Source organism: Antrostomus carolinensis, unplaced genomic scaffold (assembly GCF_000700745.2).
Source record: "Antrostomus carolinensis isolate BGI_N321 unplaced genomic scaffold, ASM70074v2 scaffold14942, whole genome shotgun sequence".
NCBI lineage: Eukaryota > Metazoa > Chordata > Aves > Caprimulgiformes > Caprimulgidae > Antrostomus > Antrostomus carolinensis.
Genome location: NW_010300277.1, coordinates 19,230 through 42,690, shown reverse-complemented (window position 1 = coordinate 42,690; position 23,461 = coordinate 19,230). Strand labels below are relative to the sequence as shown.

At 40.8% G+C, this 23,461-nt stretch overlaps 1 protein-coding gene across 1 annotated transcript in view; it reads left to right on the top strand.

Moving 5' to 3' along the window:
- The window catches only part of INPP5A (inositol polyphosphate-5-phosphatase A), a 68,848-nt gene that overhangs the window by 28,321 nt on the left and 17,066 nt on the right, over positions 1–23,461 (top strand). The window contains exons 5-7 of the mRNA XM_029083773.1: positions 4,456–4,551; positions 4,888–4,962; positions 17,590–17,663. Coding sequence (XP_028939606.1) covers positions 4,456–4,551; positions 4,888–4,962; positions 17,590–17,663 — 245 coding nt within the window. The remainder of the gene's footprint in view (positions 1–4,455; positions 4,552–4,887; positions 4,963–17,589; positions 17,664–23,461) is intronic.

Genomic DNA, 23,461 nt, shown 5'->3' with positions numbered 1-23,461 from the left:
AGCAGGAATCATTTATTTTAGGGATGCGGGAGATTTTTGGGAGAATGGGAGCATGAAGATAGGGTCTTAGTGCCAAGCTGCTTTTGTCACAGACACTACCCAAAGAGTTATTTCAAGATCAAAATATCCCTTTGCCCCCTACCAGCAAAGGGGTGGTGTAGTGGAGACCAGAGCACTGCTGCAGGGCTTTCCCAGGTGGTAGAATTGGTGCTGCTGTAAACCACCTGTGAAGCTGAATCAGTCCTGACATGAGTACAAGTGGCAGGTTTGTGTAATGTGTAATCAGTGATTTGCCATCGGAAGGTGGACTGTGGGCATGCTCCACATGCAGCGCGCTGAGAGGCAGGACAGGAGCGGTGTGGGAGGCTTTCGCTCTCCATCCCACCCAGCCCCACCACCGTCTCTGCTTCCCAGGACATCAGATTGCTCCTCTGGAAATATTCAAAGAGAAAGTAGTTTTGCATGGTGATACTTGAAGTGGCTTCTCGTCAGTGCTTTTTTATACTTGTTCTTAATTCAGCCAACATTTATCTCACTGCTGAGTTGAATTGCTGCTCCTGGAAGCTTGCTAGTGCAGTTCCCAGCTGTTCAGAATGTTTCCATATATATGCAATATAAAACGCAATTATATAATATCTATTATATAATATTGTGTGTGTGTTTTATATATGTAACACAATTGTTTTGATGTCTTTATCCCTTTTTACTGTAAGTATGCAGAAATACAGTCTAAAACATTTCAATGTGTTGTATCTGTGTGGGAGCAGATGTATTTTGAAGGTTGCATTTATGCTGTAAATCAAAAGGCTTTCCGTTTCTGAGCATTGCAGAGTTTAGAAGAAATTCCAGATTTGTCTTTTTGTCAATATAAAAAACTTGCACTCCTAGCTTTTTGTAATACTACATTTTTATAACATTCCAAGGTAATTATCAGAAAAGTTATTGCTGTGTTTTACAATTCAATACACCTAAATTATCGCAAAGGATTGTTTACAAAATACTATGAAGGATCTACCTGTGTGGACAGGATATGTGAAAATGGGAATAAGACATGTCTGTGTTTGCTAAGCGGAGGCTGAATACTGGGTCCTTTCTCAGCTCTGAATACATCTCTCCTGCAAACTTCTTAAACAAATCTTGTTTAAAAAAAAAAAAAATTCAAAAAGATAACTTGGGTAGAGTTTTGATATCTGATTTCCCCTCTTCTGACTTTGTAAAAGAGTACCTTTGAGGGGATACCCAAAAAGAAACAGCGTGGTTTCATAGCATTTTTATTTTCTTTACCAGCAACAAAAAATCCCTTCATAAGTAGACTTGTCTAAAAGGGCACATGTTCCCGAAAGTTTTCTGCTTGGGTGACTACGACTTTGTAGAAATTGAAAGGAGGAGGAAAAAAAAGGAGTGCTTCAGCTTGTATAAGAAATGAACCTTTGCCCAATCACTTTTTGTCTGTGAATAAGGTAACTTTTTGTGCGTGTGAAATTTGAAAGCAATAAGGTTTGTGGGTCCTTTCTCTGTATTGGTTCTCAAGAGTCGATCGTGGGGTTTTTTCTTTTAGAGTGGGCCTGAAGTTGTGAGATAAAGCAGCTCAGAAAAAAAAAATGTTCTCAAGCAGATGCCTTTAAGAGACAGAAATCATGAATTTCTTGAATTGCAACCACTCTGGGGGTGGCTACAATGACTTTTTGACAGTGACAGTAACTCTGCCTTGTCTCTTCGAGCCCTTCTTTGGCCCATTCACTCTGGAAAGCTGCTTAAGCGCACTTAAGCGCATTAGCATTTGGATGCTCGGGGACCGTATTGACCCTCATTTGGAAAGTTTAAATGAGTGAAAGATGGAGCGATTTGTTAGGGCTTTAGAAACCAGCTTTAGAGAGCGGCGGGTTTTCCGCTTTGGTTTGTTCGGGTGCTTGTTCTAATCTGGTGCGCTGTTTAAAGGCGACCAGACTGATTTGTGACACATGAGCCCAAAGCGCTATTTTTTTGGGCTTGACCCGATTAGCTAATCTGTGCTTTGAATTTCAATAGCCGGTATGGAGGGGGCGCACTTTGGGAATGGCTGGCCAGTGGATTACCTCACTGGTGTCCGCACACGGACACAGATGGCAAAACGGTCATTACATGTCCAAAGAGACAAAACGGGTCCTGCAGGACTGGTGGATGCAAGGGAAAAGTTACCAGGTCTGTGCCTGACAGAAGTGGTACCAAAGTGCAGCTTCCCTGACGGTCCAGTGTGCCTCTCCTCCTCCCCCCCAAGCAACATTGGGTCTAACAAGCTACTGCTGGCATCTTTCATCTCTTCTCCAAAAAAGCCTCCCAAAAAACACCTTTAAAATTCTGGAAAACCGGTGAAATTCTCAAAAGGGCAGCCTGCGTCTGTGTCTGTGAGACCACTGCTCCTTCCCTCTAGCAAAAACTGTGATTTCACAGACACCTATGGCCGTGTTGGTGACATGGCTGTGCCATGTTTTTTAGCATAAAACCCAGAGTTAGAGGTTTGTGATCTATAGCTGTGGCACTGCTTTTGGGTGGGAGGAAACAATCAAGAAAAACTTGTCAGGAAAGGACATCATTTATTCAGTAAGATGGGGAGTCAGCATCTGTTCAGTTCAGACACTTGAAGAAAAAATTAGATTTGTATTTTATTTTTACTGAATCACACTCAAGTTAGCCTTTAAAAATGAAATTGCTTAGCTTGTTGCTTTTTGTTTGTACTATGGCAACACACAACGGCCTTTATCAAGGTTCATTTTTTAATGTCTTTCTATCAAAGGGGGAGGAAAAAAGGTCCATTGACAGATTCTTTTCCACTCTAGCACTGGTAACCGCAGCTGAGATCTAAAATATTTGGAAGCAGATTTCTTTTTTTTTTTTTTTGTTTAAATACATATTTGGCATCTCCTGTAGAAGAAATTCAGAATAAGAAACTGTGAAGTAAGCTGTAGTTTCATGGCATGGTGTCTGATAAATACTGCACTTTTAATAATGAATCCCAATATAAAAGTATTTCTCTTTGCAAGAGAAAGAAGCGTGCAGCAGGATGTGAAATTCCATTACCCTATTACCACAGAACATATTTATTTTAAAAAGTGAGTGTTATGCAAAATGAAAATCTGTTTTCTGGCCATTATGGAAAGGAATAGCACAGACAGAGCAAGAATCCCTCTTCCCAATTATTTTCTTCAGCACGCTTTCGTTAAGAACCTCTGGCAAAATAAGCTTTTATTCAGAAGGATGGTGTTTGCCCATCCCCTCATCCAGGGCTGTGCGTAGATCCTCTCAGCAGCTTGCGGTGCGGCTCTAGCAGAGGCTGCTGGACGGACTCACAGGTGTGGGTGCACATCTTGGCCACCTTCTCTCTGCCTTTGAGTAACACCCAGGTTTTCTCTGTTCCCCTTTGTGTCTTGGGCCTCATGGTTTCCAGCAACCCAGGCGGGTGGGCTGGGGCAGCGTTACACACTGGCCAGTAGCTTTGCCCAAGCTGGGTAACTGCAGAGCACTCTGTAACGCCTGCCTACCCCAACAGTGAGTTATAGTCTGCTTCTGCATCTGAAAGCACTTGACTTAAAGCTTCACTAAAAGTACAGGTTCAGTGAAACTAAAGTATGTTTTTCAGTTAAAATATATGCCTAACTGCTTTGCTGAAAGCTCCAGATTTTCACCTATTACAATTCAACAGAGCAAGCCCTTTACACAAGCAATTCTGTATTATTCTCCACGTCAGCTTTGATTGTCCTTGAAACTGGGCCCCAGCCACACGAATGCTGAATGAATCGAGGCCTGACGCTTCCTTGGAAATTCCTACCTCTGTTCCTGATGAAGTGTTGATTTATACTGTTTTAGACACCCAGTCCTCAATATCTAGAGATGTGATGTTGTCTCTTATTTTATTTTTTGGATGATGCGTGGGGAATTTGCTATCCAGAGTAAGCTGTGGAACTTGCTGTCAGGTTGTGTGAGTGCTGCTTGGTCTTTTAAATTATACTTGGAACATTAACTTAAAAGGCAGAAGTTTTTGCAAACAAGAGTTAACCTGCAGAACTGTAGTGTCAATGGAGTTATCGGCTTTCAAGAATGTGGTACAGAAACCGGTAGGGCTGTGGAGTCATTAGCTGTAGGAAGTGGCTTTTGAGGATGTTTACAAGTAATGTGTAATATGGTGTCAGAGCTGTGAAAGGACCTGTGTGCACGGTAGTAAATGCACTGAATATTTGCCTTATCTGATTGATGCTTTCTTAATATTGCCTGTTTCTCTCCAAACAGTAATTCCATGTATTGTTTTAAATCCATCGTGAGTGGAAGTTACTTAAATTAGCAATGCTTTTTATTTTGACCTACAGCAAATCATATTTTCAGGTGGGCATAGAAGATACGTAGGTGGATGAAGTTCAATGAAATGTGGCCTTATTTTGCGTGTAAACTAGTTTCTCTTTCTCCCTTTGTCTTTTTTATTAGACACTATGTGCAAAAGCTACAATGCAGACTATCCGGGCAGCTGACACAAATGAAGTAGTCAAGCTAATATTTCGTGAATCTGATAATGACCGAAAGGTAAACAACTTAATGCCCTCTGTACCCGCTGGGTAAATAGAAACGCTGTTGAATGTTCACTTTCTTTCCTACAAAGCATGAATATAGTTGTTTCAAACTGATAATTTAAAGGGAGGGGAGGGATATAGATTGTCACACCTAATGCTCAATTAATTGGATCTTTTAAAGTGATTGCCAGTCAGCCCAGTGGGCAAGCTGACAAGGAGCTTTAGACGCATGGAAACGTGGTGCAGTTTTAAAGGGTCGCATGTCTCTAAAAGGGTCACTCCCAACAGCTGTGTGTTAGGTAGCTGAGTCCAAGAGCTTTGCTGACCTTTCTCCTCTGTTTTTCTTTAGGTTATGCTACAATTAGAAAAGAAGCTTTTTGACTATTTTAATCAAGATGTATTTAGAGATAACAATGGCACTGCGGTAAGTTTATTGCTAAACACTTTGAAGGAAGAAGTTGGAAACTCAAACAAACTGCATTTCTCTACCAGCCCTTTATCCTTATCAATCCCCCTGTCTACAGAATGAGAAGAGATAATTCAGCTAACCCAATAATTGCTCCAAATTTCCTCCTCACTTAGTCAGTTATTTTGTGTTCAGCTTGTTAACTCTGGCTTCTGTTTACTACCTTTTTCATAGAAAAAAATTGTAAATTAAATATACGCGACAATTCACTTTTCTTCTCTGTCCTCTGGTCTGCATTTCTTCAAGCATCCTGTTTCTAACTCTTCATTGTACACTTAGGAAAAGCCCTTAATGCAAAGCTGCTCTGAGAATATCTTGGCCTTCTGAGTGTACAAAGAATAATAAGAACACATGAATAATTAGAATAGAATGCTCAAACCCTGCAGCAGACTGGCACTGTTTGGGCAATCATAGAGGGCTTCATAAGGGGAGGAAGCAGACAGGGAACATGAACGTTCTGATTTGTAATGAGGACTACAGTTTTTCTGTGGAGAATGGCTTTATCTCTTCTTTAAGGTGATTTTATTTCAAAATGTAGCCATGTAGAAAATCTCTGTATCACTGCTTACAGCTTTCTTCATCTAAGGTTCCTAGGAGTTACATATCTAAAGGAAAAACATTAAGCAGCCAAAAAAAAAACCTAAACCCTGAACAGTTACACACAGTTTAAAACGAGGAATGTGGGAATGTTCATATTGGATGTGGGAGCCTTATTGTGGATTTCGTTGGCCAGACCCTCTGCTTGTGGAAATTGGCCCAACTTCACTGACATTAGAAGAGCTATACTCACTTGTGTCAGATCTTGGTCTGCCCATGTATGCATAAACTAAGAGCATTCATGTGTTGAATATTCTGAGCTATATAAATAGGACAGACTATGCTAGACAAAGTAATCCTTCAGAAAACTTTGTTTTCTGCAGAAACTGTGTGTCAGAGTCATTTGTGCAGGCTGACAAGATAGCCAAGGTTCCCCTTCTCTCTTCAGTCCTTTCCTCAGGGTGACTGAATTTTACCTTCCTTCCTCATCCCCATGACAAAAGAAGACGAGATTCATCTTCAGTATCTCAGCTTTATGGAGAACCCCTTTGTGTCTGCCCTAGTCCTCACCTCTTGGTTTTGCCACCCTCGGTGCCAGTTACACAGAGCCCCTGCTCACACGCTGTATCACTCCTTGTTGTGTAGGGATGGGATGTGCACAGGATCCATGACTCTCCCCCTCTCTCTTCTTCTCTCCTATCTGTGGCTTCTTCTCTTCATTCATAGAGAACTGGGTTGTTTGGAGGGCTCTCTGCAAGGATCCGGGGCAAGGATCTGAACCCTTTTTACCCTCTCTGTTTTTAAGTCACCTTACACCTAGAAGGTTAATTCCATGTGGGAATCTGAGATCTCTCTCATTTCTTGAGGTCGGAAGAGTCTGATGAGTCAAATTCTTGAAGAAAGTGGAGATCTGTTTGTCCTTTCAGCATCTGTTGACATCCATCCTGTTCGTTGGTGCTGCTGTCCCTTCTGCAGCATGTCTTTGTGCGCTGTGTATGTGTACCACGAGAAGTATCTGTCTCAGCAATATATCATAAAAACACAGTTACTGTGAGATAAGTTGGTTTGGGGTTTGTTTGTTTTTAAATTTTCAAGGTGAATACATCCTTGGGAAATATGTAACATTTCTTTCCCTCATGTTTTTCAGTTTGGGGGACATATAATTCAAAGTAGTAACACTAATCCCTCTTCCTGTTTCCATGCCAATACCATTCCTGTCCCAGATTTTCCTCTATGTGCGTTACTATTATAATTTTTTAAAAATAACTCAGATGTTTGTCATTTTTATTTTTTCCCAGTACATTTCTGAAGCTGAGCAAAGTCATACTTGTTGCTGTCATTTACCACATCCTAGTGGTATTTCAGATGACTGTTCATTGACTTTACATACATGGACGTGGTGTGCGAAGGCGTAGGCAGAATCCCACTTAAGCACATTCCATTTCAAAATCAGCAGTCATTTCATTCATGCATCAAGAAGCGGGAAATCTTCCAGATCAAACATGGAAGGAAAAGATAAACGATATAATGAGCCATTGGAGATAATCTAATCTTCATGGTCTAGTTAAACACGCAGCACCATGATCACTAAAAACAAACTACCTATCTAAAAGGATAAATGTCTCTGTGCCGAATTCAACCCAAAAAATCCATCGCATCCTTCATCAACCGCCGGTCTTGTACCATCCTGACAGAAATTTAATTCAAGCTGGCTCCTGAAAATAATTATTGTATTTTAAGAGTAGTAATCATTGGTCGGGACATGATTGAATGTGTCCATGCCTATTGACTTTTTCTATGATTTATAGCTTTGTTTAGTCGATATTCCCATCGAAATTGTATAATTAATTATAAGTGGGGCTGTCAGGTCTGCAGGATGGAGTGCCCTGATGAGTATTTGGGAAGATTAAATTTTCCTTAGCTGTACCAATGCAAGGCTTGGGAATTTTCACAGCACTATGGCTGTTGGATAAAGATGTTTTCTGTGTGTTTAGCAACTGCTTCAGCTCAAAATCCATTGATTTTTCTGAGGGTATTTTTTTTTTATCAGTGTGGTGCTCTTCAGTAACATTGGAATGTGTACAGATGTGACAAGACCTGACAAATATTTATTATCCACAGGCTACTTTATCATTGTCCGTACACAGTTGTTCCTTCTTTTCTACATTGCAATCAACAAAAAGAATCTTAAGATATATTTCTAAAAATGAGTATTTTTTATGAAAAATTGGATACAAATACAAATTATCTGTTCAACAGAAATTCAGTTTGAAATGCATAGAGTAATCTGTCAGGTATAATTTTTCCAAATTAATCTGTAGCTTACCCAGACTTATCTGTAGCTTATTCCGAAGTCAGCTTAACAGTTACCTGTATTTATTACCTTGAAGTACAATGATTATTCTGTATCATTTTATTTCAGAAAGAAACACCCAGATTTATCCAGCTGTGTAGCGACAGAAAAAAGAGAAAACCTAATTGAAAATAGCTGTAGCAATAATGCAAAACTGTCTGAATATTTAATTGATACGTTCTGAATCGTACATGAGAGTTATAGTACCTCAGATGGACCAGGGTCTAACTGCTGTAACTCCAACAGAACTGCCCTGTCTAGGGGCTACGAGGAAGGACATTACAGGGAGGCAATGAGAAAGGTGGCACCAGAGGATGTAGAACATGCGGAGCTAACACCTTAGTGTCAGACAGATGCCATTTTAAGTTGTTGCTTATCACAGAATCATGGTGGTTGGAAAAGACCTTTAAGATCATCGAGTCCAACCATAAACCAAACACTGCCAATCCCACCTCTAACCCACGTCCCTGAGCACCTCATCTGCCCATCTGTTAAATCCCACCAGGGAAGGTGACTCCACCACCTCCCTGGGCAGCCTGTTCCAATGCTTGACTGCCCTTTGGGTGAAGAAGTTTTTCCTCAGATCCAATCTAAACCTCCCCTGGCGCAACTTGAGGCCATTTCCTCTCGTTCTATCAATGAGATAGATCATTCTATCATTTTGAATTAGCAAAAGCTCAACACCTCTGACCTTGACAGTGGGATAGAGCCATGCTGTGCTGTACAGTGCCCTTGTATCCTCCTGCTCCAGAGACTTGCCCATGAAAGGTGGGCAAAGACCAAATGAGGCTTCTCTAATCTGAGCTGGTTGCTTGTGTCCTTCAAGAGGCAGCAGAAGCTGGGAACTGCGATCATATCCAGCCACCCCTCTTTTGTGCTCCTGCTCTTCACCCACCCAAAGAGCATGAGGAGTCCCCACGCAAGCCAGGCCTCGGGGAATGCCCAGGCCTCCTGTGTAGGCTTCCCGGGTGGGTCTGCAGTGCTGTCCACTCTTCCTCACCTCATGCTAACTCACTAGTGCACTACTCACACAAAACCAGGTTGTATTTTTGGATCTGGCAGCTCTCAAGTGATATAAATCGGCAGGCCAGTGCTTTCAGGACAATGGCAATGTGCTGATTTATTCAGTTCTTGAATAAATCTACACTTTGACCTTTTTTTTTTTTTCAAATTCCTTAATCATTTGTGGTAAATCAGGCTATAAGTGTTTTTTCAAAATATCTTGTGTTTGAGAGTTCCTTGTTAATTTTGAAACAATCAAAAGAAGAGCAAGCCAAGGATAATTATTTAATGAAAAAATTATAATTGTGTTATCTCCTGAGGTCCCTTCCAACCCCTACGATTCTGTGATTGATTTGAACAAAAGAACCACAAGCTAAATGCTGTTTATTCAGTCGTCATTTAAATAAATATACAGTAAGAATGCAAAAACTCTTAATGACTGCAGAGGAATGATTTAATCATTAAAAATAATTTTATAATCTTTTACCTCAATCAGAAATGAGAAATGGTGCATACATTCCTCTCTTTCATATGAACCATATTAAAGAATCAGTCCAGATAGAAACGAATGTACTGTCCTTCAGATTTTGACCACAACTGTGTAATAAGGGTAGTCAGTGAATTCGTTGTCTTCAGAGTTGAACCTGATCTTATTTCTGCTAAAATCATAATCTTTTGTCTGTGGATGTTCATGGAAACTGGTGACTGATTACTCAGCTGTGCTTGCACTGGTGGTCTCCTGCTGTCCCCTGTGCCCTCAGGCAGCGCTGGCCCTGCTCTCTGGGGTCACGTACCTGGGCAGCCCCTGCTCTCCGGGGATGTGTACCTGGGCAGCCCATGCTCCTGGCAGCTCCCCAGCCTCTGAGCGGGGAGGGAGAGGAGGTTGGAGCCAGGGTGCCAGCCGCACAGTTGCTCCTGCGTAATCGGATGGTTCAGAGATACTGTTGATGTTCATAGAATCATAGAATGGTTTGGGTTGGAAGGAACCTTAAAGATCATCCAGTTCCAACCCCCCTGCTGTGAGCAGGGACATTAATGCTGGTAATGTTACCAGCATTAATGCCAAAACAGATGCAAGATAGTTATGCAGAAAAGCCCAGTGATCTCCAGCCTAGATACTCACTGAATGGAAGAGGTTCCATTTCTTACTTTGTTATTTTAAAGGAGAAAAAAAAAAAAAAAAAAAAAAGCAGAGATCTTCACATTCCTGTCAGTGGTCCTTCAGCGGTCTTCCTGCTGCAGAGAACAAACAGTAAACTTATACAGAGAGCACGTTTTACTTAATTTCTATGTTTTGAGCAGTAGATAATAGTAGATATTAAAGGGTAGATTTCCTTTATTCTCTGTGTCTGTTTAGCTTCAACTGATAGGGTATGAGAAAAAAAGCCATAATGTGCTGTAAAAATGGCTTGAGTTGTAAAGGTCTTGTTCTCCTTATGCCAGCTAATGGTTTAAAATTATCTGTTACTGTGCAAATTAACTTAGAAGTGTTATTACAAACAGTTCAGGCAAACATACTTTTATATTTTTTTGTGAGTTTTTTAATATTCCCTGGAAATCTTTAAATTATATGCAAATTGAGAAGAAAGGTTTAGTCCATAAGGGACCTTTATTAAGCTTTTTGTGAGAATATGTGTGCTCATGAAGGTTAAGGATCTGGCATCACTGAAAATGTATTAATCAACAGACAAGATATAGCACAATGCACTCTTCCCAATGGCCTTGACTCTGACCCTTTTAAAGATAATGGGAATACTGTCCACTAAGAACTAGATTAGGACGATCAAGTGCATTTCATCAGGGTTTGACTTGAACCATGATCCCAAAGGTGAAAAGGCAGAGGTTTATCCACTGAGCCAACCAGCCCCTGTCCAGATAAAATCTTGAATATGATGTATAAGGGCAAATTAGGATAGAGGAAGGAAATTGATTGCTTAGGACTATTGTTACCTGGGACTGGTCATAAGGAAATCCTATGCATCCTGAAACTGCCTCTTTTATTTAAGGTGGCCATCTGAGATGCTTGATTTTCATAAAGTGCTAGTGGAAAATGGCTTTGTGCTCTATTCCTTTACTCAAAAACATTATTCCCATGCTTGGAATTGCATTTGCTTAAGGTAGTGGTTAGTTCATGCCACTGGATAAACTGCAAAATTAGTAACGACAGAGACAGGAAGTATTATCAATAAATTGTTCTCACTAGCAAACTTAAATGTAAAGCCAGATTGCAAGCAGAAGCCAGTCCAGATGTACTGCTAGCTATATACTGCCATCTCCATGTTCTAAATGAGTGAATTATTCTGGTGTAGAATTTCCCCATATCGCATGTTATTTCATGACCTTTTGTCCCCATGTCCTGTTCTACACTGCTATTGTAAGGCTAATTCAGGTGTACTGTGCTATTTTTATTTTTTTCGGCATTGGTCGTTGTTTAAGTGTAGTCTAAATAGGAGGTCCAACATCTATATTTGCATATTTAGTAGTAGTTTCAGCCTGAAGTCCACAGACTTGGATTGAAAGTATCCACACAGGGCATTTAGGAAAACCAAGATTGTATGCAAAATCCGAGTGTGTGAAGTGTCTAAAAGGGCTACAGCCTCCACTGGAAAAATGTAAGGGGTACATAACTGGAAAAGTTTGAAAGCACTATTTTATCCAAATCAGTGTTCAGGTGTGTGTGTATCACAGGACCAACAGGCATCGTAAGGCACTGAGCATCTTTCAGAATGAGAAATATCACAGCACGTGAACTCTGAGAGGTGTTTGTGTTAGACCCCGAGGCTATTGAAAGCCCCAGGTCTGGAGCATGTTCCTCTGCCGTGTGCTGGACGCTCACCCTGCCCTGGCCGTTAGCTGAAGATGTCACCACCTCACAGAGTCCTCGTGGTCCTGGGCACTCGAGCTGTGCAGCTGCAGCCATGTCCGTGCCTGGGTCCTGCAGTGCAAACCAGGCTCAGGGGCATGAGGAGGATGAGAAATGTGGGAATGTGAGAAGTCGGGCAAGGAGACAGAAAAGAGAGCTCTAATGAGACAGAGCCAATAGTAGTCTCCTGTAATTACTCTAGTGATCAATAGGCATCAAGGGAAAGTGTGGTTCTTTCTAGATATTTTAAGCAACCTAAATATTTCCATAACAGAAATACTATTTTTAAATGCATTTTCCAGAGCAGTTTTCTGAAAAGTTGGAATACTTACTAGAAAATGTTCATGTCCTTTAAACCGTTGGAATGTCTCCTGAGAGAGAGAGACATACTGTCAAAACAAGAACAAAGCCAGTGTTTTCCTGCGGGAGCTTCCACTGAAATCAGAGATTTTCTGAATTGGTACAGGCACAGGGAGCCTTCAGTGCTGACAGTCTTTTACTGCCTGTGCCTACCTCTTCTAGTGCTAAGAAAAGTTTATTTGGTGCAGTTCCTCCGTGTGCCATATATCCACATTTCTGTAGGCATTTAGGATTTGGCAACACTGCCATTCAGGATGTATAAACAATTTATCAGATATATGCAGAAATGTCATAATACACAAAAGTTAAAGAAGGCTTTATGAGAGAAAGAAAATTAAGATTTAAAATGTATGGTAATGGATCATTTTACAAAGTTTTAGCTAGAGAAAACAGTAGCTTCAAAATAATGCAGAGCAGAGTTGTGTATGACATTTTCATGGATAACGGGGAGGGACCAGCATTTCCACAGACCTTTATTTGAAGTCAGTAGCCTGCTGAGTCAGTTTCTAAATATTTTTCTTTGACTGGAAAGCTGGATAAAATTACTGTATGTCCAAAGCCTCTTGAAAAAAACTGTGTGCTATACAAGGCTGGCAAAGGAGGTTACAGTAACCAGTGTCCACATATTTTAATTCTCTAAGGTCATTTCTGTATGCTTATCTCCTCTTTTTGGTCTGAAACTTCATTTCCCTTTCGCAGCTGTGAATTCTCTGATGGGTCCTGCAGATGGATTTGATAAATGCTGCTAATATCACCTTCTGATCTACCAGTGCTCTGACTTTGGTCTGTAGGTCTTATGAGTAATTGCCGTTGTTCTACTCCAATGGCTGAATTAAGTTGCCCTGTTTTAAAGGGTTCATACGTGTGTGATTTTAACCAGGGTGGGCCATTGCAGCATATCAGTGGACATTGACCTTTTAAGAGTGCCTCATTGCTTTAAACTCAAGCAAGCAAAATTACCTTGATTTCTACAGCAGGCTAACCTGTTATAATCCTTTGATTGCTGTCAAGCTACATAATATCAAAATTTAGTATTCCAGATAATTGTTATCTTTGGCCAAAGCACATGCTGCTTAACCAGATATGGCCCCATGAGCTACAGGGAACTGCAGCCCATACTCCAGCCCTGGAGCGAGGGACCTCGCTGGAGTCCCCATCCCCAGAGCATCCGTCCAGCCCTGCTCAGTTTTTTCTTACTGAGTGGCGTACGGGTTCTGAAGACAGTCCCTGCACAGGACCTCGTGCCCTGGTATCATGCATTCCCTTCTCCTTCACCCTTGTACATAAAAGCACTTGTACATTGTAGTGCTGACAAAAAAAAGCGGAGAAAACCAAAACTGCAGCAGCCTTTACAGGTGACACGGTTGCCTGGGAAAACAGCAGTTTTGGTAATTTGGTGATGGGCACTGCAGCTGATACAGGCAACAGCCCTAAATGCTTTTAATTCTATTCAAATTAAATAGGGAATATGATTTACTGCAAATGCAGTCATTATTTAATTCTGTGCAGAGAAATTCATTGATATCAAGCCAATTCCCATTCAGGTCAATAGGAGCTTGAGTGTAGAAACTAATTGAAGCATTTGGTTCATGAAGTTTGCTAAATGGAAATACATAACTTCAGACTGTAAAATCCTATCAATGAATTTAACCTGTTTTTAAAAATCATGTTCTGCCCTGTGAGTTTTTTCTTACAGTCGCAGGGCAGTGGATGTGTGCTGTGTGTCTTCTTACACATGCTGCACAGCTCTATTCCCCGAGGCACCTTATCGCTGTGTCTCATGGGGTATGAGCTGACCACAGATATATTACTCGTATGTATGGATGCTATTTTCATTTGGAAGACTTTAATCAGACATTCATGTTGGGCTGGTCACTGGACATTGTCGAGCAAATATCTTGACAGAATATCAGCAACTCAGTGATTACAGCAGATAAGACCTAAGCCCTGCATCATCCTTTCTATCATTTAGGTATAAATGCATTGGTGAAAAAAAAAAAAAATGGTCTTCTGAACTGCCTATGACATATAGTTCTGGAATTAACTTCCACAGCATTTTAATACCTCTGTGTAATTGCTCAAATTACCTCAGCAAGTCAGGTAACACCTTAAAGATTTGGTTGTTAAGGATGATCTTATAATGAGTAAATTAAATAGAACAATGTATTGATTTTTAGGCTTTGAACTTAATTTCTTTGTCATTTTTAAGGCATTTAGAGTGGCAGACATACTCATGTTTACTGTTACAGCAATGACATTATTCACAATGCTGTTTAGTGTACAATATGGAAATAGGTGAGCAATTTGTGCTGAAAATTGCCATTAATAGAGTATTGTCTGGATGGGTTTTTTTAGATACAATGTTATATGCTTTAAAAGTAAATACATTACCCTGTGAGTTTCTTGACTGCTCCTCAGTATCATCCGGCCTATATTAATTTTCATTCATTTTCTGTAAGGCCAGGGAGCCCCAGCCAGCCATGTACCTGTCATAAAGCGAATACAATTGAATGATGCCCATGTCGGGTCCCATTCCCTCTCTTACTAAGTTGAGTTGAGGGAAAGTGATGTTTATAACTGTTTGTGACAAGACCTAGTGAACGCCTTGTTTTTTCACCAGTAATCTTGCATTTTGAGATTACAGGCTTAGATGAAAACCCAGATGCTTTTAGTACTGAAAAAGTAATAATGAAAACATGCTCTTCAACTAAAAAAAATATGGAGTTTTTTCAAAACACACGGTTAAAGTTTTCCTCATTTTCCCCCCCTTATCTCGCCCACTGTCTGCAGTGCTACCAGGTAAAGAAAAGCGGTTAGGTGGGTTCACACTAGGCAGTCCTGGACACATGAATAACTTGTTATTGCCCTTTGTAAGAATGAGCAGATGTCTGTTTGCACAGTTTGTGGACGCCTTTGAACAGAAGGGTATAGTACTGTAACATAGTCACTTAATATCTAGGAAAAAATAAGTAATTTTTTAAAAATTAAATAATTATTTAAAACGTAACACAAAATAAAAGTTTGTGCCAATAATCCAGTGGAAATATTTAACTGTTTTACGTGTGAGGATGAACTGTCTACAATGAGCCCTCCCTAAATATTTCTTCTAGGCACCTCGTTGGGCTCTGACATCCAGCTGGTTCATCATGGGGATTTGGCTTTGTCATTTCAGGTTAAAGACGTCCCTCTACCTGGGGAAACTTGGGGAACTAATAGAGAGCACAGCACACAATACAGTCTTGTTCCTATGATCTGTCCTCTCTGTCACCAGTGTCAGCAGCTCATCTGCGTAGCACAGACACCACTAAACGAGCAACTGCACAAATAAACACATCGCAAGCTTCTTTGGGTAGTAGTGCAGATCTGACTGTATAGTCCACAAAACCCCAGCCTACGTTTAGTTTGCAGATATCTTCATAGCAAGAACAATCTGAATGTATAAAATTTGGAAAGTGTGAATTGGTGTGAGAGGACAATGCATCTATTTAAGGTTGCCAGCCCTTGGAATGCCCATGAGTAATTTATACCATTGTGTTCTATGCAGCATTGTTCTTTGATTCAGTCCTTGCAGTTTTCACACTTCAGAAATAGCCCTCTTTCTCCTGGTGCTTCCACTTTCCTGCTCTGATCTGATTACTTGGCAACAGCAGGAAAAATGCATTTGCACTGTATTAATAGACCTATGGTTCAAAGAAGAGTTTTACCTATGGATGGTAGGATTTTTTCCTCTGCATGTTTCACATTGGGCAGATACTGTCTTTAAGGTCGAGACATGTGGAGCAGGAAAGGGCTGGTAACATTTGTTTTCACAGCCAGTTTGTATGTATGTATTGTGGCTACACATCTATCTGTGCATACTTAAATAGAGGATCACAGTCTGGAAATGTGCATGGTAAACCATTTTTTCCTGTTCCATGTTCAGATTCCATGTTTCCTAATCCATTTTTTCCATGTTCACATTGCTTCAGTAAGAACAGTGGCTGAACCATGCCAACATTTTTAGGATTGAGCATACTATTAGGTACATACTGTAAGTTTCCACACAGATATTTATAAATATTTATCCAAACGTCTTGGATATTCTGGCTTTTGATCAGCTGTTAAAACATGTACAAATTATATGCAGTTATTTGTATTGCAAAATCTTTTCCAGCGTTCCATCACAGAGTTTGGTGTCAGATGCACAAAACCAGGGGAAGCTGCCTTTTATTTGGCATCCTCATGTAAAAGTGTGTAGATATAACAACAGGGCAGCTAGAAAGGCAAGAGAGCCAGGTGGGCCTTAGAGAGGTAGCTAATCAGCAGTGCAGGTGGTTCAGGTAGCTGCTTTTCACACAGATAATTAATGTGTACAAGTAGCTGCTAATTGCACATTTCAGGAATGATTTATGAGGTGGCAGAGGGGAAAGAGGGACACAATCTAATTTCTTTGGGAACCTCTGCCACTTATACAATGGTATCAGCACAGCTGTGAGATGGAACATGATTAATGAACAGTGGGCAAACACGCCACCATCCTATGGGATACTGCTGGGATGACACACTTGTCAAAATAGAAAGTGGCACTTAGAGCGACAGCCAGTAACCGCGCAGATTATGAGCTTTTTGTCTTTTAACTCGCTAATTCACTCGGATGTCAGGCTGAACACCAGCCATGGTTCTGAAATATGGTCGTTTATGTCCATCAGAACAATTATTGGTTTAATGTGGACGATAATCGTTGACTTGTTATGAGCAGGTTTGTGTTGATGAACAAAAAACTGCAGATATTTATTTTCTCTGTAGAGGCCATGGGGAAAACAAATTTAGCAAGAACTAATATTTATACAGGACATTAAATCTAGACTTACGAACATCTCTGTTAAATATCTCCTTCTAGCACTGTATCTTGGCTGCTGCCTGGGAACACATTTTGCCTATTGTCACTTATCACTCTTTCTGATATCTGACATGCATCACCCAAAGCAGGGGTACAAAAGCACTGCTTGTCTTTGCTTAGGAAGAATGGTGTGCACATCCTTGTGTTTATTGTACCTTCTTATCTGAGATAAAGATAATATAAAGTAATGTGATACTTTTGCTGGCAGTTTTGTGGGCTGATTAGCGTATCAGGTTGCTGTACTTTTTTAATGCTAGTCTAGTTTATCTTTGAAAAGATTGCTAATAAATTTCAAAAAAAAATTTGCCATCTTGCAATAGTAAGTGTACATACAGGTCACTGCTATAAAGAGCCAGTGTTACGTGTTTCACTGAGATGAAAAGGAACATTTTGAACACTTTCTCAATGAACTGTTCATATATCAAACTAGTACTGAGTGGTTTGCACTATGTTTTAAAACTATTATATGAGGGATATGACTCAAGCTGTGTAATCAAAGTCTCTGTTTATTTCCTTTTATATAATGTAGTATTTTTAGATTGTTTCAGTTCAGCATTAAAGAGTGAATACATTTATTTCTGTCTTTTATAGCTTTTAGAATTTGACAGAGAGCTGTCAGTCTTTAAAGACAGATTGTATGAACTGGACATCTCATTTCCTCCCAGGTAAGATTCATGTATAATCCATTTATTTAACTAGATAGCTAAAACATAATTGTTACTAGCACTGTAAGTAAAATGTGAGTGTTCCCATACATATTATAGAAATGATAATGATCTTCATTCCTTTCATAAATGTTTAGACTTCCCACATCCCTTCCATCAGTATATAAACAGTGACAGTGCAGTCCGCGTGCCGACAGTGCTCCATAGCTCATCGTTTGGATTCAGCTGATCCTGTCTTTTATGGCTGCTCTTAAAATAGACCTGACATGATTGTGTGCTGAGAGATGTGTAGCTACTTTTAAGGACTGGACCCAGATAACCTGTTAAAATACTTTATTGCAGCCATAAAGGCAGTCTTTGCCTCAAGCTGTTGAAAACGGACGGGCAACGGCACTCGCTGGGAATAGACTCAGTGAGGGTGCAGAGTGAATGCTGACACTCAAGGGGATCCCAGGGGAGTATCAGGAAGGAGGACAGGAACTTCGGTTCTGCTTTCCCAGTTTCAGTAAACATGTTATATAACCGCTAAGACTATTATAATAATTTGGCTTTTTTTAATAAACATTCATGATTTTAATCAGCGACATCTCTGAGGTGAATTTTAGCTGTGAATAGACAAGTATTACTATCATACAAAACCAAGGTTTTTGCAAATGGCAGTCCTGTTCAGCAGAAATCTGTGGAAAATTTGGTACAGTTTTAAACAGGTATGGCTCCTTTCCAAGAATGAAAAAGTCAAATCTCATGGTTACTTTTAAAGGAAAGAAATACTGCATTCGCCAAGCAAGTTAAGGTTTAAGAAATCATAGGTAAAAACCTACTTTTTAATATACTTCTTTTTTAGAAATAGATTCAGTATTCTTAAATATTGCTATTTTGTCCTTTATGGACAGATAGAAAAGTATGATGTTTTGGCATACACTAAGAAAAAATTTGGAAAGCTTGCCTTTTTGTTATCATAATCTCATTATTCCTCACCAGCCAGCTGCGATACTGATTATATTGATCCCTTGAGACTACGGAAGTATGCATGGAGAGGTTACCGCTGCTCTAAATTGTTCCTATTGATTGAGTATGATAACAGAAGACCAGCAGCATGTACATCTCTGAGTGTATTTCATTAGTTGTGTACCTGGTCAGGATAAAAGGAGGTGAGGGAAAACAGATATGAATTTTTTTACCAGAAATACTCTTCTACTTGGTTTCACCAACATTAGTGCTTTCAGCCAGAACAAGGTTGGGCGAAAATATGTTGTTGCATGAATGGTTTGTAGATTCTTCAAACCTTTCTGTCAATGTGGTTTGGTGTCATTCTGCTCTCAAGCAAAGGTCAGAAATTTTATGTGAGTAGTCTTTCTATCCAAATGGTACTTTTGATCTGTCTGTGAAACAACGTGAACAGCTGGCCAAGGTCTAAACCCTTGAAAAATGTCTTTTCACAAATATGTCCAAATCTCAGCAGAGATTTCTGTTATTTTAGTGGTTTCTTGCAAATTACAGCTTGACTGGATGCAACCCTGGAAACTAACAAGGGCCGTGCCCTGTGAGGTTGTGGGCAAGTCAGAAATGAGCCTTTCTCTCCTTTACATCCCATTGGAGTCAGTAGCAGTAGGACACCCCCATGAATGAAATACAGGTGGAACAAAAGCCAGAACCAAAACTCTACAGGATGCACCTGGTAGCAGTGCAGGAAAGGGCATCGCTAGGACTCGGAAGGGTGAAACCTCCGGCCAATGTTGGGTCTCCAGGCAAGGAGACCAAGACTTCCGGAAGCAGCCAGAATAGGGAAGCTCTAACAAGTTAGCTGATGAGAGACTAGGACAATGAGACGGGACTCCAGAAAAGGGAGGACTGGGCAGGGATGATCTGGAGTACTGGGGGAGAGTGGTGAAAACTGTAGGAAGAGCGAGATGGCCGCAGGACACTGCCCGTGGGATGTGACAGTGAGTTGGTCTTGCCCTTCCCAGGTAAAAACGGGCAGCTGGGAAACAGATTTTCTGTGTCCCTTCCTAGCACTGATGCACAGAGGGAGTGATAGGCTGCTGCTGTCGGATCTCAAATGCTGGACCAAGGAATCCCCATCAGACTGAGGTAACGCCACTTCTCCAGGTACAACCAGGATGGAGCTTGAAAGTGGCATAAAGTAAGACTGTGTAAAGAGATAAAGAAGCCTTGGGTGGAAAGATGGAAGACGTTTGACAAAAGAATTAGAATTTAAACTGGGGGTAAATAGGAGCGTGTGCAAGAGCTGTTGCTGAGAACTGCTGACACTGCTATAAAACCAGCAGCGAGCTTCAGGGCAGTGGATGGGGAGGACCATACAAACAGGGGCAAGAGGAGGAAAATTAAATATTAGTCAGCTGCATTTGTACTTCCCGCTGTCTCATATCTGAGTGTTTTGGCACATTAACATCCAAATGATGTATTTCGATACCATTAGCATTTTAAGCTACTGTTTCTACTGTATGAGTCTATTATAGTCCAGAACAAGCATGTTTTAAAAGGTGCTACACCAGAGATGAACCCCTGGTAAAAAAATGACGACCAGGTGAAAATGTTCGAGCCCAGAAATCTCTGTGGATGAAACACAGATTTTGACTTTGTCTAATTGATGTAATGAGTGAAATGAAAGAAATACGCTGTACTATGAGTGTCATCTCCTCTCCCCTCCCCTGCCCACATGCTTGCAGACTTGGCTAGGAAACGACAGGCACAGCTCTCTGAGGCCACAGCGCTGTAATCAGAGAGGGCAGTCACCAACTTCTGATGGCAACTTATCCACTGCTAGCTCCTTCTCTCTGTTTTATTACTTGGGGTTTTTTCCCTGCAACACCAAAGCCAAATCTAGCTCATATCCTTGTTTTGTTTTGTACACCCACCAATATTAGAGATGAAATCTTTCATTCAGTACAATTTTGACTTGCAAAGTTAAGGTCGAGGCAGCTGCACCCTGGCTGTGGTTGATCTGCATTGCAGGATGTGATGGGCTCGGGTCCTGCATCCAGCCCCCTCGCTCCCCCAGAACAAAGGGCTGTCATGCACCCACTTGGCGTGACGCCTGCCGTGGGCATTTCGGTGTGGCTCTGCAGGAGACAGCACCCTGTCTCCAGAGCTGCTGATGACCCCTTCCTGGGGCAGCAGCCAGCAGTCTCATCACTCTTGCTTCTGTTGTCCTTCAAATAAGATGAAAAACCAAGATCCTGACCACTTCTTGACATCAAAGATCCCATAACGTTTTTGCAAGAGCAAAGACGTCTAGACAGATGTTCTGGACAAAGTCCTGGTAATTGGATGCCACCTCCCCAAACACACTGTTAATTTAGTTGAATTTGGTGGTATTCTTCACTTCCTGCCCCAAACCACTGCGCAGCGTGCTGGTGCCATGCTGATTGCTGCTGCGCTGCGGCGCTAAGGGACGCTGAACTCAGCAGTTGTCTGCAGACCACAGATGCTCAGATGCAACTCGCTCAGATGCTTTCAAAAAACAGATCTGCACTACCAAGGTGGAAACAGACACTTCTGTGCAGGGACCCTGCCCAGATCTCGAGGAACAGCCATGAAGGGTTGTTTCCAGCTTCACCCATTCACCTCTCTATTCCCACTCAGTTCCCAACTTTAGGGCTCTGTGAACAGTCTGGGGAGTGGGAAGCGGGGACAGAGTGACGTGACAAACCCTTCCTCAACCTCCAAAGGCCCACAGAGAGCCAGCCCTGCGGCTGCTGCTCTCACCTACATCAGAAGGGGTAAACACGCAGCTTTGGCTGCCACTCACTCTGTTTCCTTCCTACAGCTAAGAAATAATAATAAATAGTAATAATTTTTGTATACTGAAAGCTGGCACTTCCTTTGTGGCGTGGAAGGGCTGCTAACGCTGAGTTTATATGACACAAAATTTCTTTGAACTTAAGCAGAGAATACTGACAAAATATGAGAACTGAATTGGAGAATATTGCTAAAAATACAAGATGTAAAACCAAAAAGCTAAACTCATGCGTATACAAATTGCAAATTGTCTTAACGTTAGGGTGCTTTTCCTCCCCCATCCCTCCTGATGTTCTGGGTCATACGGTGAGGGAATCCTGCTTCTCCTTCTGTAGCCCTTGCACAAGCACCAGGCTCAGTAAGAAGTCTTGCCTAAGTGAAGTGCTGCAGAACTGGGTTCACGGTTGTTAGAGCTGCTGCAGTTCAGTGTCCTATTTTTGTTCGTGAAACTAAGCACACTGATTTTCCTGGGAGAAAGAATATTATTTTTCTTTGTATTGAAATAATGACAACAATGTGCTATCAACTGCAAAAAACAGGTATTTTGAATAGCGAAAAAGTAGTAGTTTTAATGTAGGACATTTTCTTTTTAACTTAGAACCTTTTCACTCATGCAAGAAGGAAATGAAATGTATGGCCTAAATATCTGGATTTAATTTCCTAGTTTTTCCTCTATTTTTTCCCTCATTTTTTCTTTTCTGCTGGAAAAAAAAAATCCTGTAGCTTATCATGACTTACTTGCTTTTATATACTGTTTGTCAATACGAGCTTAATATATATTTGTCATGTATCCAGTCATGCTAGATTTTGTATTTTTAACCAAAGGAGGATATGATCAGTCCTGTATATTTAGAAACTACTTCTTTAAGCTTCTTGGTATTATTAGTGGAAAAGTGCATGGTGCATCCCTTTGTTCTGCAAATGCATCGAACAAAGCTTTTTTCACTGGTGGGAGAGACGGAGAAGGCTCTACTCACTTTTTGTGTCAGGCTTATGGGCTTATTTAGTGAGCATTTGAATTTAGAACGAAGTTGTAAGCAATTGTAATGATAGCCTTTAAGCAGTATTTCAGAATTGGTTTTATATGTGATATTTTAATTATGGTCCATTGATTCAGTCTATGAATTACTCTCTACTTCTGGTTTTGATCCATGGTGTTACAGTCTCACATCATGGGCTGCTGGCCAACAATTGAAGACAGAGTATTCTGGTTAAAAGGGTACCGAATACATCTAGTACTACATTTTACATCTCTCAAAAAATGAAAGATCAATTAAGACAGTTTTTCTTTCATTTGCTTCATCATTTGTGCATACAATTAATAGCCCAATTTGCACACAGAGTTCTACGAATCAATAGCACAGTTGCATACCTGTCCTACTTGTAAATTTTTCCCTCAAAAAACACACTTGAGATTCAGTGTACTCTTGAGATAAATGGAAAAGGTCACATCCCTTTGAGTGCAGCAGACTAAGTTACTTATAAATTCATTTTTTATCAGCATAAACTGTTTATTCTCTGGACTTTATCATGAGATGTTACTGATACACTACCGTAGCTGGGCTGAGGTGGAAAGCTTTACTCCTTTGAATTGCTGGTATTTTTGTGGTTAAATTCAGTGGGGCCACAACTGCCTGAGCAGTTTTCTTGGTTTGTTTTCACACCCGTCCTAGAGCAGCATTCCACCATGACCCAGACACCTCAAGTATAAATACAGATAAGTAGAAACACGATGCGCTGTTATTGACCCACAGATCCTAGTCCTGACCTCCCAGCCAGTGCTGGCTGGGGACCTGACATGTCCAGTGTCCAACCAACTCCACTTCTTCAGAGGGCTTTGTTTCAAATGAAATCCAGTGGGTTTATAGCATAAGAATAAGCAAGCTCCTAATTAAAGTAATAAGAAAACAGTATTTTTTCATGGCATCAGGCGTTACGGTGAGTGCATGAGAGAGAACGCCTTTCTGTGAAAGGAAAGCCGTGGGTTAAGCTGGCTCTGAGCAGAACCACAGGCAGTGAACCTGTGAACCACAGGC